Source organism: Urocitellus parryii, chromosome 9 (genome assembly GCF_045843805.1).
Source record: "Urocitellus parryii isolate mUroPar1 chromosome 9, mUroPar1.hap1, whole genome shotgun sequence".
Classification (NCBI taxonomy): domain Eukaryota; kingdom Metazoa; phylum Chordata; class Mammalia; order Rodentia; family Sciuridae; genus Urocitellus; species Urocitellus parryii.
In genome coordinates, this window is record NC_135539.1 from 112,194,049 (window position 1) to 112,206,245 (window position 12,197).

Sequence of the window (12,197 nt, forward strand, 5' to 3'; positions counted from 1 at the left end):
TAGTTGTTGATAGATCTTTTATTTATACGTGGTCCTGAGAATCAAACCCAGTGCCTCACACATGCAAGGCAAGTGCATTAGCACTGAGCCACAGTCCCAGCCCAGAGACATTTTTTTAAATGTGAATTATAAGACCAATTTATACTTTTTATTTTTCTTTGTAGTGTTAGAATTTTTTTTTTAATTTTTAACTTTTTGTTCTTTTGCAATATTAGAGATTGAACACAGGGCCTTAGCATGCGCTGTACCTTTGAGCATACTCCTAACCCCAAGTTTATACTCTTAAAATGCTACTTATACTTACAAATAGCTGTGTTTTATTTGTTGTTTCTAGGCAGTTTTCTGGTTGGTTGGTTTTTGCTTTGTTGTTGGGCTACTGGAGATTGAATCCCAGGGGCACTATACCAAAGCTACCTCCCAAGCCCTTTTTTAATTTTTGAGATGGGGTTCTCAAGTTTTCAGGGCTAGCCTAGAACTTTTTACTCCAGCCTTAACCCACCCAAGTGCTAGGATTATAGGCTTGCAAAACTACTCCCAGCCCTAGACAGATTTTGTTTGAACAAAAGTATACTGCTTTGAGTTATCTATAATTTATGCCAAACAGATCCTTTAGTGTTCTCTGCTTAGCTCCCCACTTTATTTTTCATTTCTACATTTTAAATGTATATGAAAGTGGAAGCTTCCTGGTTCAAAGCCCTGTGGGGATCATCCAGGAATTGGTATGTTATGACCAAAATCAACTTTTTTTTCCTTGATGCTTGAGATTGAACCCAGTGCTTTTGCACATACTACGTACATGCTCTAGCACCAAATTATATCCCCAAGCTCCCTCCCCAAGTTACACCTAAAATCTAGATACAGTGGTTATATGAGCTTTTTAAGTGAGAACAGGCACAAAATTGGTATTTAAAGTTTCTGTGTTTCTGCCAGGAGTGGTGGCATACATTTGTAATCCCAGCAGTTTTGGAGGCTGAGGTAAGAGAATTGCAAGTTCAAGGTCAGTCTCAGTAATTTTAGCAAGAACCTGTCTCAAAAATTCAAAAATAGTTTTTAAAGGGTCAGGGATGTGGCTCAGTGGTTAGGCAAACTTGGTACCAAATTCCTGGTACCAAAAATAAATAAATAAATATATATATATATATATATATACATATATATACATACATACATATAGTTTTTGTGTTTCTGCCAGGCATTGTGATGCAACATTTTTAATCCCAGCGACTCTGGACACTGAGGCAGGAAGGTCACAAATTGAAGGCCAACCATGTACAGTGGTGTATACCTGTAATCCTAGCGGCCCGGGAAACTGAGGCTGGAGGATCATGAATTCATAGCCAGACTCAGCAACTGAACGAGGTCCTAAAAGCAACTCAGAAAGATCCTATACCTAAATAAAATATAAAAAAGGGCTGGGGATATAGCTCTGGCAGAGGGCCCTTGGGTTCAATCTCAGGACCTCAAAAAAAAAATCAAAAATTTTTTTAAATAAAGCTTTTATGGTCTAGATTTTGTATTGTTTTCCTTGTTGGGTTGCAGTTTTTCTTTCTGGCGCAAACTTTGAGACTAGTTTAAATGGAACTCAAGTTGATTTGAGTATTGAGAATTGTTATAACCCATTTGATGGTTTTAAAATGCTATAACTTGCTGCTTTCTTGGATCTAAATGGTGGGGGTTTTTTGTTTGTTTGTTTTTGTAGTGCTGGGGATTGAACCCAGGGCCTTATGCATGCAAGGCAAGCACTCTACCAACTGAGCTATATCCCCAGCCTGATTGGATCTAAATGGTAACCTGAAAATTTTGCCATAAAGTTAAAAATCACTTAGTATAAAAATAGGGAGATGTAGGGCTGGGATTGTGGCTAATTGGTAGAGTGCTTGCCTGGCATGTGTGAGACACTGGGTTTGATTCTTAGCACACCACATGGATAAATGAATAAAATAAAGGGTCATCAACACCTAAAAAAAAAAAATAGGGAGATGTAAGAAATAGTAGCTGATATTAATTGGAGAATAATCTACCCAACACTCGCTTATTCTTAGAACAGTCTTAAGAGGTATTCCTGTTTTAAAAGTGAAGAAAAACTGAAGTTCATTGAGGAAAAAGCACTTCCTTGGGGACATACCACTAGTAAGTGGCAAAGTCAGGATTTAAATCCAGTTTGGAAATTCGTTTTTGACCTCTCTGATATATTGTAAATTTACAATATGGGCCTCCAAGTTCTAGTTATTACTCATACACTGGAGAGTTGGCTTGAATTTAAATAATAATATTTTGAGGGACTAATGTTGTTTCTGTTTAGGCTAGAAAATCTCTGAATACTCAAATCCCTTATATAAAATGGTATCTTTGCATGTAACCTATGCATATTCTTCTGAACATTTAAAGTCATCTTTAGATGACCTGTGATGTCTGTATACTGTAAATGCTGTGTTAATAGTTGTTATACTGGGTCTGAGGTATAACCCATTGGTAGAGCACTTGCCTGGCATTCGTTAAGTCCCTGGGTTCAATCCCCAGCACCACACACACGCAAAAGTAGTTGTTATATACTGTATTCCTTAGGGAATAATGACAAAGAAAAATGTCTGTACACTTTTTTTTTTTTTTTAAACACTGAATGTTTTTAGTCCATCATTAAATCTGCAGATGTGGAACCCACATTTAGAGGACTGACTTTAGTAGAATTGGTTTTTTTTTTTTTTTTTAAGGTATCTTTAAAAGGCAGGACATAGTTTGAGAAATCAATCAAATTATTATTATAAGTCAATATAACTAGTCATTATGAATGGCCCTTGTTACCATAGATCATTTACCTAAATAATCCTTTCCTTTTTATCAATTTTTTATTAGTTTAATTTGGTTTGGCTAGTTACCCTTAATAAGACTCCATTCCTATACTCATATTTTGCTTTCCTCTGTTTTTTCTATTTGTTTGTTTTGTTTTATTATTTTTTAGTTGTAGTTGGACACAATACCTTTATTTATTTATTTTTATGTGGTGCTGAGGATTGAACCCAGGGCCTTGCATGTTTTAAGTGAGAGCTCTACTGCTGAGCCACAACCCTAGCCCCTTTACTCTCTTTTAATAGTTTTTATGACAAATGACATAATTTAAAAAAAAAAACTTGTTATTTTTAGCTATACATGACAATAGAGTATATTTTGACATATATACATGGAGTATAACTTTTTAGGATCCTATTCTTGTGATTGAACATGACGTAGTGTTCAAATAACATAATTCGGGTCCAAATAACATAATTCTCAAAATTCTGGCTGTTTTCAGATCATTTAAAAGTTTAAATATTGGTGGTTTTAAAGGAAGGGATCATCTTTCAATTCAGTTTTGAAACTTTCTTATTTCTCAGTATTGTCTGCATAGAATTTCTGCAGTTCTCTTTGAAAATTAGAATAAAGAAAATATACTTAATAATAGACTTTTCAACTAAGTTGTTTTTGTGTGTAGGATTTTTCCTTTTTTTTTTTTTTTTTGCGGCATTGGAAATTTAACTTGGGTGTGTTACCACTGAGCTACATCACAGCCCTTTTTATGTTTTTGAGACAGGATCTCACCAAGTTTCCCAGGCTAGCCTTCAATTTGAAAATTTATTAAAGAAACAAGTTATTTCATAGGAAGGAAACAGTTTTGTCTTGAAAGGCATTTGTTAGTCAAATGCCTGATAGGCTGAAAATGACAGTCTTGCAAACTTCCTCTCTACTGATGACTTTTCCCACCCTAACCCTTTGCAGATGCTAAATCCATTTACACATCAAATACATTGCTTGAGGGGCTGTGTTGGTGGCTCAGTGGTAGAGCACTTGCCTAAACCTAGCATGTGTGAGGCACTGGGTTGATTCTCAGCACTGCATATAAATAAATAAATAAATAAATTCCCATCAACAACTAATAAAAATACATTGTTTGAATTTGGTGTTCCTAATGAAGAAGAGACAACCCCTGCCCACAAGAAGCTTAAGTTCAGTAAGACAGAAGTTTTAGTAAATTACATAGTATCAAAGGATTAAGGGTGTTGAGAGGTCAGGTTGGATTTGAGTGGGAGTAACCTGCACAGCCTTCTGGGACAAAGCAACAGGAGCAAGTGGTAAGAAACCACAGGATTGGAGGAACTTCTAGGTTGCTTGATTGTCAAGTGGCAAGAGATGAGATCTCAAAGACTCGAAGGATATTGGATATTATTCTATAAAACAGAAAAATAAGCTTTAACAGAGCTCTCAAATTTGACCTAAAAGCAAACTTTTTACCTTGCCCTTTGCCATAAATGTGGATATCCAGACATGATTATTACTTCCAAGAAGCTCAGATGATGAAGAAAACATGACTACTCCTTTTCATGTCAATGAATGCTGTAATGTAGCTAACATGTTTTCCCTTTGCAAGGAATGTGTTCAGTTTATATTCATATGATGCATCCTTTTCTATTCTGGTAGCATAAAGTAGTCTCGGGATTTATTTATGGCTACTTGACACTCAGAAATTGAGTGATATTTTTGTTGCCATATCACAAGTACGAGATTAACTAAAATTATGCCTACAAGTTTGGAACCTAGAGTCCAATTATTAGGGGTTAAGATTTCAAACTTCCTCTTCTGGGGTTGAGAGTATAACTCAAGGGTAGAGTTTATGTGGGGCCTGGGTTCAATCCCTAGATTACAAAAAAATAAATAAGATACATCTACCTACTGTTGGTTTATTTCATGGACTTGTTAAATAAAAAGTTTTGTTTTTAAATCGTCCCTCTTCTGGGTATTTTCCTTTCCTTGTTTCCATGTCCTTTTTTCTTTGTTTTGTAAATAACACAGAAGATGCATTGTAATCATAATACTATTTTTCATGGCATTTGTCATTAAAAATAATCATTTTTCCAAAGCACAGTGGGCATTTCCATACTAGCCCCCAAATACTTTTTAAAATAGTTTTAATAGTTACATTTTCATTAGGATAAAACCTATTTAATATGATATTTACCATCTTGACCATTTAATGTACAGTTTATTAGTGGAAAGTATATCCTAACTACTCATGCTCCTTCTTCTAGCGCCTTGCAACCACCATTCTACTTTTTGCCTCTGTGAATATGACTACTGTAGGTCCCTCATATAAGTGGAATTAATAGACTTTTTTTTTTTAAACAGGCAAAGTACAGATTTATTGAAGTGAAGGGAAAATAGCACTCAGAGGGGGCCAAGTAAGAGAGTCTCAAGGCTTAATAGACATTTAGTTGGAGCATATTTCATGCTTTGGATAGAAGAAAGAAAAACAAAGCAAAATTCCTCTAGATCTTTATTTCTCTCTCTAAAACTGAGGATATGACAATACCTCTTTCTACAGCTAAGCCCCATGTATGTTTTGAAAATTCTCACACCCATATCATCCTTACATATCATGATAATACTAAATAACCAGTGCTTATACTCACTGTCTTTGGATCTTAAGTGATGTCCTACGACACTTTTGGAAGCTGGTCTGTGTGGTTTCTAACATGGAAGCTTGCTAATATTTCTAAAGGAGGAATTTCAAATTTAGATTTAGTAAGAAAGCAAAAATTAAGATTAGTTTGAGGCTGGCACCCGGGGCAGCAGCTCTGGAAGCCAGCCTGGTCTGGTGACCCGCCAAAGGACCCAGAAACCTCTCTGCTGATCTAAGGGTGCAGCACAAGTGGCCAGAAGTTGTAAGTGACCAAGGGAAATCCTGAAGGAATTGGATGAATATTTTGAGAAGTTTGAATGAAGGAGAGATGGTTGATGCCCAGAAAAGGAGAGTGGTACACTGCATCCAGACCGCTCTGATTTGGAGCTAGGAGCAGGGCAATGAGAAGATTCAAATTGAGTCAGATGGCATAGCTAGTAGAGAACCAGGGCAGACAAGTCATGTTGAACTTTTTTGAAGCACATCAAGAGAGTGTGACACCATTGCAAAGTGGCAAAACTGGCCAGTATAAGTCCAAGAATGAGATTATCACACAGGCAGGAAAACTGAATGATAACAAGAGGTCCCAGCCACAATGCAACACTAAAAATGGAGAGAATGCATCCAATAATCATAACCATGATAACGTCACCTTGGGAACACCCAAGGAAAAGAAAGTGAAGACCTCAAAGAAGAAGAAAATGTTCCAAGGCCAAAGCAGAGATGGAAGCATCCCCTGCAGACCTTCCCATTAACTCAAATGAACCCAGTACTGTGCAAACAGCTCTCCAATGGAGAAATGATAAGCTACCACAAGGAAGAGTGCCCCATCCAGTGGTTCCAGTTCTGAGAATGACTCAGTCACAAACCAAGTCAAGTGATACTGCACCAAGTGTCAGGGAAGATGAGAAAATAATGAAAAAGCACTGGAAAAATCCAAAAAAGAAGACTTAAAACAGTTTGTGGACATTAAACAGTCTGAAGAGAACAGAATCAACCAGTATGTTTATTACATTGTCACTTTTGTTGAGGTGTGGGAATTGTCAAATGTAAATTTTTTTTAAAAAGATATTGTGTCCATCTACAACTAAAAAAAAAAATTAAAAATGATATACCCTTTAATAAAAAACATCTTTTGACTAAACCAGTAAGCTTTAGTCTCCTTCTCATGTATAACATTTAATTTAGTGTTATTGTATTTTTTGTTTTACTCTAACTATATTATGTCTAAAAATTGCTATTGCCTTGAAAACAAAGTTTGGCAGTAATTTTGTTTATGAACTATACATGTGTATAGCAGTAAGAATAAAAATTTACAATTTTGCCTTGCAAATATGGTATCTGTATAATGAAGGTATGGTGAGTTAGTTTATTTTGCTGACGTGTGTTTTGGGAAGGTAGTTTTATGGCATTTGAACTGTCGCTGAGATGAGCAGTATAAAAATAATAATTTGAAATATTTTGAATTAAGCTGCATTTTCCTGTAACAAAATGTGAAGGACTGGGGTTGTGGCTCAGAGATAGAGCGCTCGCCTAATGTGCATGAGGCACTGGGTTCGATCCTCAGCACTGCATAAAAATAAAGGTATTATGTCCACCTACAACTAAAAAATAAATATTTTTTTAAAAATATGAAGTATTTTGGCTAAAATATGGAACTGTTAAATAATTTTCAGAGAGCTACTCTAATTCTGTGTATGAAATAAAGTGTACGTTCTGATATCTTGGAAAAGTTTTGCATATATATGATGTTAATTATTCTCTTCTTTCTACAGAAACAGGAAGGTTGTTGATTACTCACAGTTTCAGGAATCTGATGATGCAGGTATGTTTTGTGATTTCAACCAATTTTATGTTGGACTGACTAGTGGAAGAGTTGGCATATTTTAGTAATAAATTTTCATATTTTAGTAATAAATTTTATTTGTTCATTTTGCAGTACTAGGGATTGAACTTAGGCCACTTTATTACTCAGCTACATCCCCCAGCATTTTTATTTTGAGAAAGGGTTTTGTTAAGTTGTTGAGGCTGGCCTCAAACTTGCAGTCTCCCTACTTCAGCCTCCTCTGAGTCAACTTGGATTAAGGCATGTGCCACTGTACCTGGTAGAATAAGTTTTATTTTTTTATTTTTAGAATATTTATCCAAATTATTTGTGTTAACCAAAATAAAAGTTGAATTTGCATGGGAATTAGCTTTCTTGTAAGTCATAGATAATAAACACTTAATTTTTTTTTTCTCACATGGTTTTTGAGTCCTTAAGTTAAATGTCCTATAATTCCAATATAGTGTTTATTACTTAAAGTATCTCCTGCTAGCCAGGAACAGTAGCCTGTTTGTAGTCCCAGCTACTTTAGAGACTAAAGCAGGAGGATCACTTGAGGCCAAACTAGACAACATAGTGAAACGCCGTCTCAAAAAATTTTGGCTATTATCAGAGTAAAACCTGTGTCTTGTATTAGAGGGCAGGGTTAAGGTTTTTACATAATAAAGTAACTAAAATGGGATTCCATTTTTTGTAACAACTTTGATATATTAACTAATTCATCATAGTATTTCCTTCCCTCTTTTCTTCCTTCCCACTCTTCTACCCCTCCCCCCCTTGGGAAAGCTTTGAAAAATGCAGAAAGATACAAAAGAGGACTAGGGTTGTGGCTCAGAGGCAGAGCACTTGCCTAGCATGTGTGAGGCACTGAGTTCGATTGTCAGCACCACATATGAATAAATGAATAAAATAAAGATCCATCAACAACTAAAAAATAATATTTTAAAAAAAAGATATACAAAGGAGTAAAAACTAAATACTAAATGCGGCCTTCTACTCCAGGAATTTTGCTCTAAATGTTTGTATTAATAATTCATTCCTTAGAACAGTCCCATTAATGAGATGTGGTATTACTATTCTCATTTTATAGTTAGGGAACCTGAGGCAGAGAGAATATTCAAGGCCCATTAGCTAGCAAATAGTATTTCAACCTTTTTGTTAATTCCTAGTCTTTTTTTTTTTTTTTTTAACCTTTTAAAAATGGAATTGAAGCTACATCTGCAGCCCTTTAAAATGTATTTTATTTAGAGACAGGGTCTTGCTAACTTGCTTAGGGCCTGGCTAAGTTGATGAGGTTGGCCTTGAACTTGCCATTCTCCTCCTCGGCCTCCTGAGTTGCTAGGATTTTAAGGGTGTACCTCCATCCCCAGCAGGAGTGGACATTAAATTCTTGAAGTGCTGCCTGGTGGATTCTCCTAAGGGATGGTAACATTCTAACCCTGAACTTTGTCCCACATGGAGTGGAAAAGGACTCCTCGATACCACATAATTAGTGTTGCAGAGAGAATAATTGCAAGCAAGAACCAAATTCTAAGAAGTGGATGAAGAAATGGCCAATACAGCTAGGCATGGATGCACACACCTGTAATCCCAGCAGCTCAGGAGAACTGAGGCAGGAGGATTTCGAGTTCCAAGCCAGTCTCAGCAACAGCTAGGCACTGAGCAACTCAGTGAGACACTGTGTCTAAATAAAATAAAAATGGGGCTGGGGATATGGCTCAGTGGTCAAGTGCCCCCTAAGTTCAATCCCTGGGAGGGGGGGAGAGTAGGAATGGAGTTGAGGTCTTGGTCTTTGACCCTGTCTCCCTCATACTTAAAAGTATGTTTCAAATTTTATTAAAGGTCATTTGAGCAGCCAATTTGGAAAGCAGTATGGAGATTTCTTGGAAAGCTGGGAATGGAACCACCATTTGACCCAGCTATTCCCCTTCTCAGTCTATTCCCCAAAGACCTAATAAGAGCATGCTACAGGGACACTGCTACATCGATGTTCATAGCAGCACAATTCACGATAGCAAGATTGTGGAATCAGCCTAGATGCCCTTCAATAGATGAATGGATAAAAAAAAATGTGGCATTTATACACAATGGAGTATTACTCTGCATTAAGAAATGACAAAATCATAGAATTTGGAGGGAAATGGATGGCATTAGAGCAGATTATGCTAAGTGAAGCTAGTCAATCTTTAAAAAATAAATACCAAATGACCCCTTTGATATAAGGGGAGTAAACAAGGACAGGGTAGGGACGAAAGTTTGAGAAGAAGATTTACATTAAACAGGGATGAGAGGTGGGAGGGAAAGGGAGTGAGAAGGGAAACCGCATGGAAATGGAAGGCGATCCTCAGGGTTATACAAAATGACATATAAGAGGAAAGGAGGGGTAAGATAAGATAATACAAATCAAAGAAATGATTTACAGTAGAAGGGGTAGAGAGAGAAAAGGGGAGGGGAGGGGAGGGGAGGGGGGATAGTAGAGAATAGGACAGACAGCAGAATGCATCAGACACTAGAAAGGCAATTTGTCAATCAATGGAAGGGTAACTGATGTGATACAGCAATCTGTATACGGGGTAAAATTGGGAGTTCATAACCCACTTGAATCAAACTGTGAAATATGATGTATTAAGAACTATGTAATGTTTTGAACGACCAACAATTAAAAAAAAAAAAAAAAAGGTCATTTGAAAAATTCCTCTAAATGGTATGATAGTCCATCATGGAATTTATAATATATCTAGTCACTTAATAATTGCTGAAGCTCCAGACTACTTCCACCTTCTTGCCATTACATGTAAAATGGTGTAGTAAATAGTTTTGGAAATAATCACCTTTTGATGTAGGACAATTTTCTGTAATGTATAAGGCTTTTGAAGTTAGAGCTATTTTTCTGAAGTGCTAGAGTACCCAGAATACATTATATGTGTTTAATATTTTAGTTTACAAGTAATTTGCTTTATATCAGTAATTATGTTAGGACTGTAGAATTCTAAGTTTTTTACTTTCTAAAATGCTTTTGACATAACCTTATTATTATAATAATATTCAAATAAATATGAAGATGTTGACAATGGGAAAATCATAAAATGGAATGATATAAAATGACGAGATTTGGCTATAGGTATATAAAATATATATATATGAGGACTAGAGGGTAATATACAAAAATGGAATTAATGTGATAAAACTAGGTTGGAAAATTTTTTTAAATAAAAGAAAATATTAGGAAAATCCTTTGTTTGCCATCTAAGTAACATGAGATAATTATTGTCTGTAAATATCAGTTGGTGCTTTTAACATGTAAACATAATATGGTTAAATGAATTTGAAAAATGCTCTATTTAGATGAAGATTATGGAAGAGATTCAGGTCCTCCTGCTAAGAAAATTCGATCATCTCCTCGAGAAGCTAAAAATAAGAGGCGATCTGGAAAGAATTCACAGGAAGATAGGTAAGAGGCATTGTTTTTCTATTCTTGCTGATACTGTCACTCTGAAATGAGGGCAGTCTTTGATCTTTAAGTTGGTGAAATCTCCTTATATTTTTTGGAGAGTTCTTACTGTCTACTTAGTGTTTTGCATATTTCATTCTCTCAGGTCATGCTCTAGGTCTAGAGTTGAGTCATGAGGCTTGATCAGATTCAACCTTAAATCCAAAGTGATCAGCTAGGCTTGATGGCACATACCTATAATCCCAGCAGCTCAGGAGGCTGAGGCAGGAAGACCACAGGTTTGAAGCCAGACTCAGCAACTTAGTGAGAACCTGTGTCAAAATAAAAAGTAGGGCACAGTGGGGCATGCCTATAATTGCAGTGTCTGGGGAGGCTGAGGCAGGATCACCACCAGCCTTAGCAACAGCAAGGTGCTAAGCAATTCAGTGAGATCCTGTCTCTAAATAAAAAGGGGCTAGGGATGAGCCTCAGTGGTTAAGGGCCTCTGAATTCAATCCCTGATACAATATAAATAAATAATTCCAAAGAAAAAACACACAATAAGCTGGCCGCAGTGGTGCATGCCTATAATCCCAGCAGTTGGGGAGGCTGAGGCAGGAAGATCACCAGTTCAAAGCCAGCCTCAGCAAAGGCAGGGCCTTAAGCAGTTTAGTGAGACTCTTTCTAAATAAAATACAAAAAGGGCCAGGGATGTGGCTCAGTGGTTAAGCACCTCTGGGTTCAATCCCTGGCACTCCTGCCCCTGCCCCCTACCCCCCCACAAAAAAAAAAAAAAACACAAGAGAAGGGGAGGGAAGAATAGAAGTTCATTGGATTAGACAAAGGGGAATGAAGGGTAGCAGTGGGGGATGGGAATAGAAAAGATAGTAAAACGAATTGGAAATAACTTTCCTGTGGTCATAAATGAATACATGACCAGTAAAACTCCACATCATATACAACCACAAGATTGAGGTCCTAATTAGAATAATTTATACATCATGTATTATTATATGTCAAGTACACTCTGTCATGTATATCTAAAAAGAACAAATTTTAAAAATTAAAATAAAAAGGGGGCGTGCTGGTGGGGGCTGGGGTTGTGGTTCAGCAGTAGAGCACTTGCCTAGCATGTGTGAGGCCCTGGGTTCGATCCTCAGCACCACATAAAAATAAATAAATAAAATAAAGGTATTGTGTCCAACTATAACTAAAAAGTAAATATTTGAATTCCCTAAGAATGCCTCTGCTGCTACCTCAGACCTCAACATAAGCATAAAGACTGCTTAAGAATATACTTGGTTATTAAAATTATAATTGACATTTTCATTGTAGTGATAGCAAAGAACAAGTGACCTCTCATTCAGTCACAAATCACTGGTCAAATCAACTAAAGCTTATAGAATCTTAAGTAGAGTGGCCTGCAGAGTTTTACTATCTCATACTCAATTCTCTTTTGTTTAAATAACTTAATCATTGTTGTGGGCTCCATCCTCTCCCATGCTGGGGAT

At 36.4% G+C, this 12,197-nt stretch overlaps 1 protein-coding gene and 1 pseudogene across 2 annotated transcripts in view; both read left to right on the forward strand.

Moving 5' to 3' along the window:
- Nucleotides 1-12,197, forward strand: part of Nucks1 (nuclear casein kinase and cyclin dependent kinase substrate 1) — a 30,526-nt gene that overhangs the window by 9,679 nt on the left and 8,650 nt on the right. For both annotated transcript variants that reach the window (XM_026387371.2, XM_026387372.2), the window contains exons 2-3: nt 7,207-7,256; nt 10,602-10,707. In XM_026387371.2, coding sequence (XP_026243156.1) covers nt 7,207-7,256; nt 10,602-10,707 — 156 coding nt within the window. The remainder of the gene's footprint in view (nt 1-7,206; nt 7,257-10,601; nt 10,708-12,197) is intronic.
- Nucleotides 5,857-6,495, forward strand: LOC113181828 (inhibitor of growth protein 1 pseudogene; annotated as a pseudogene).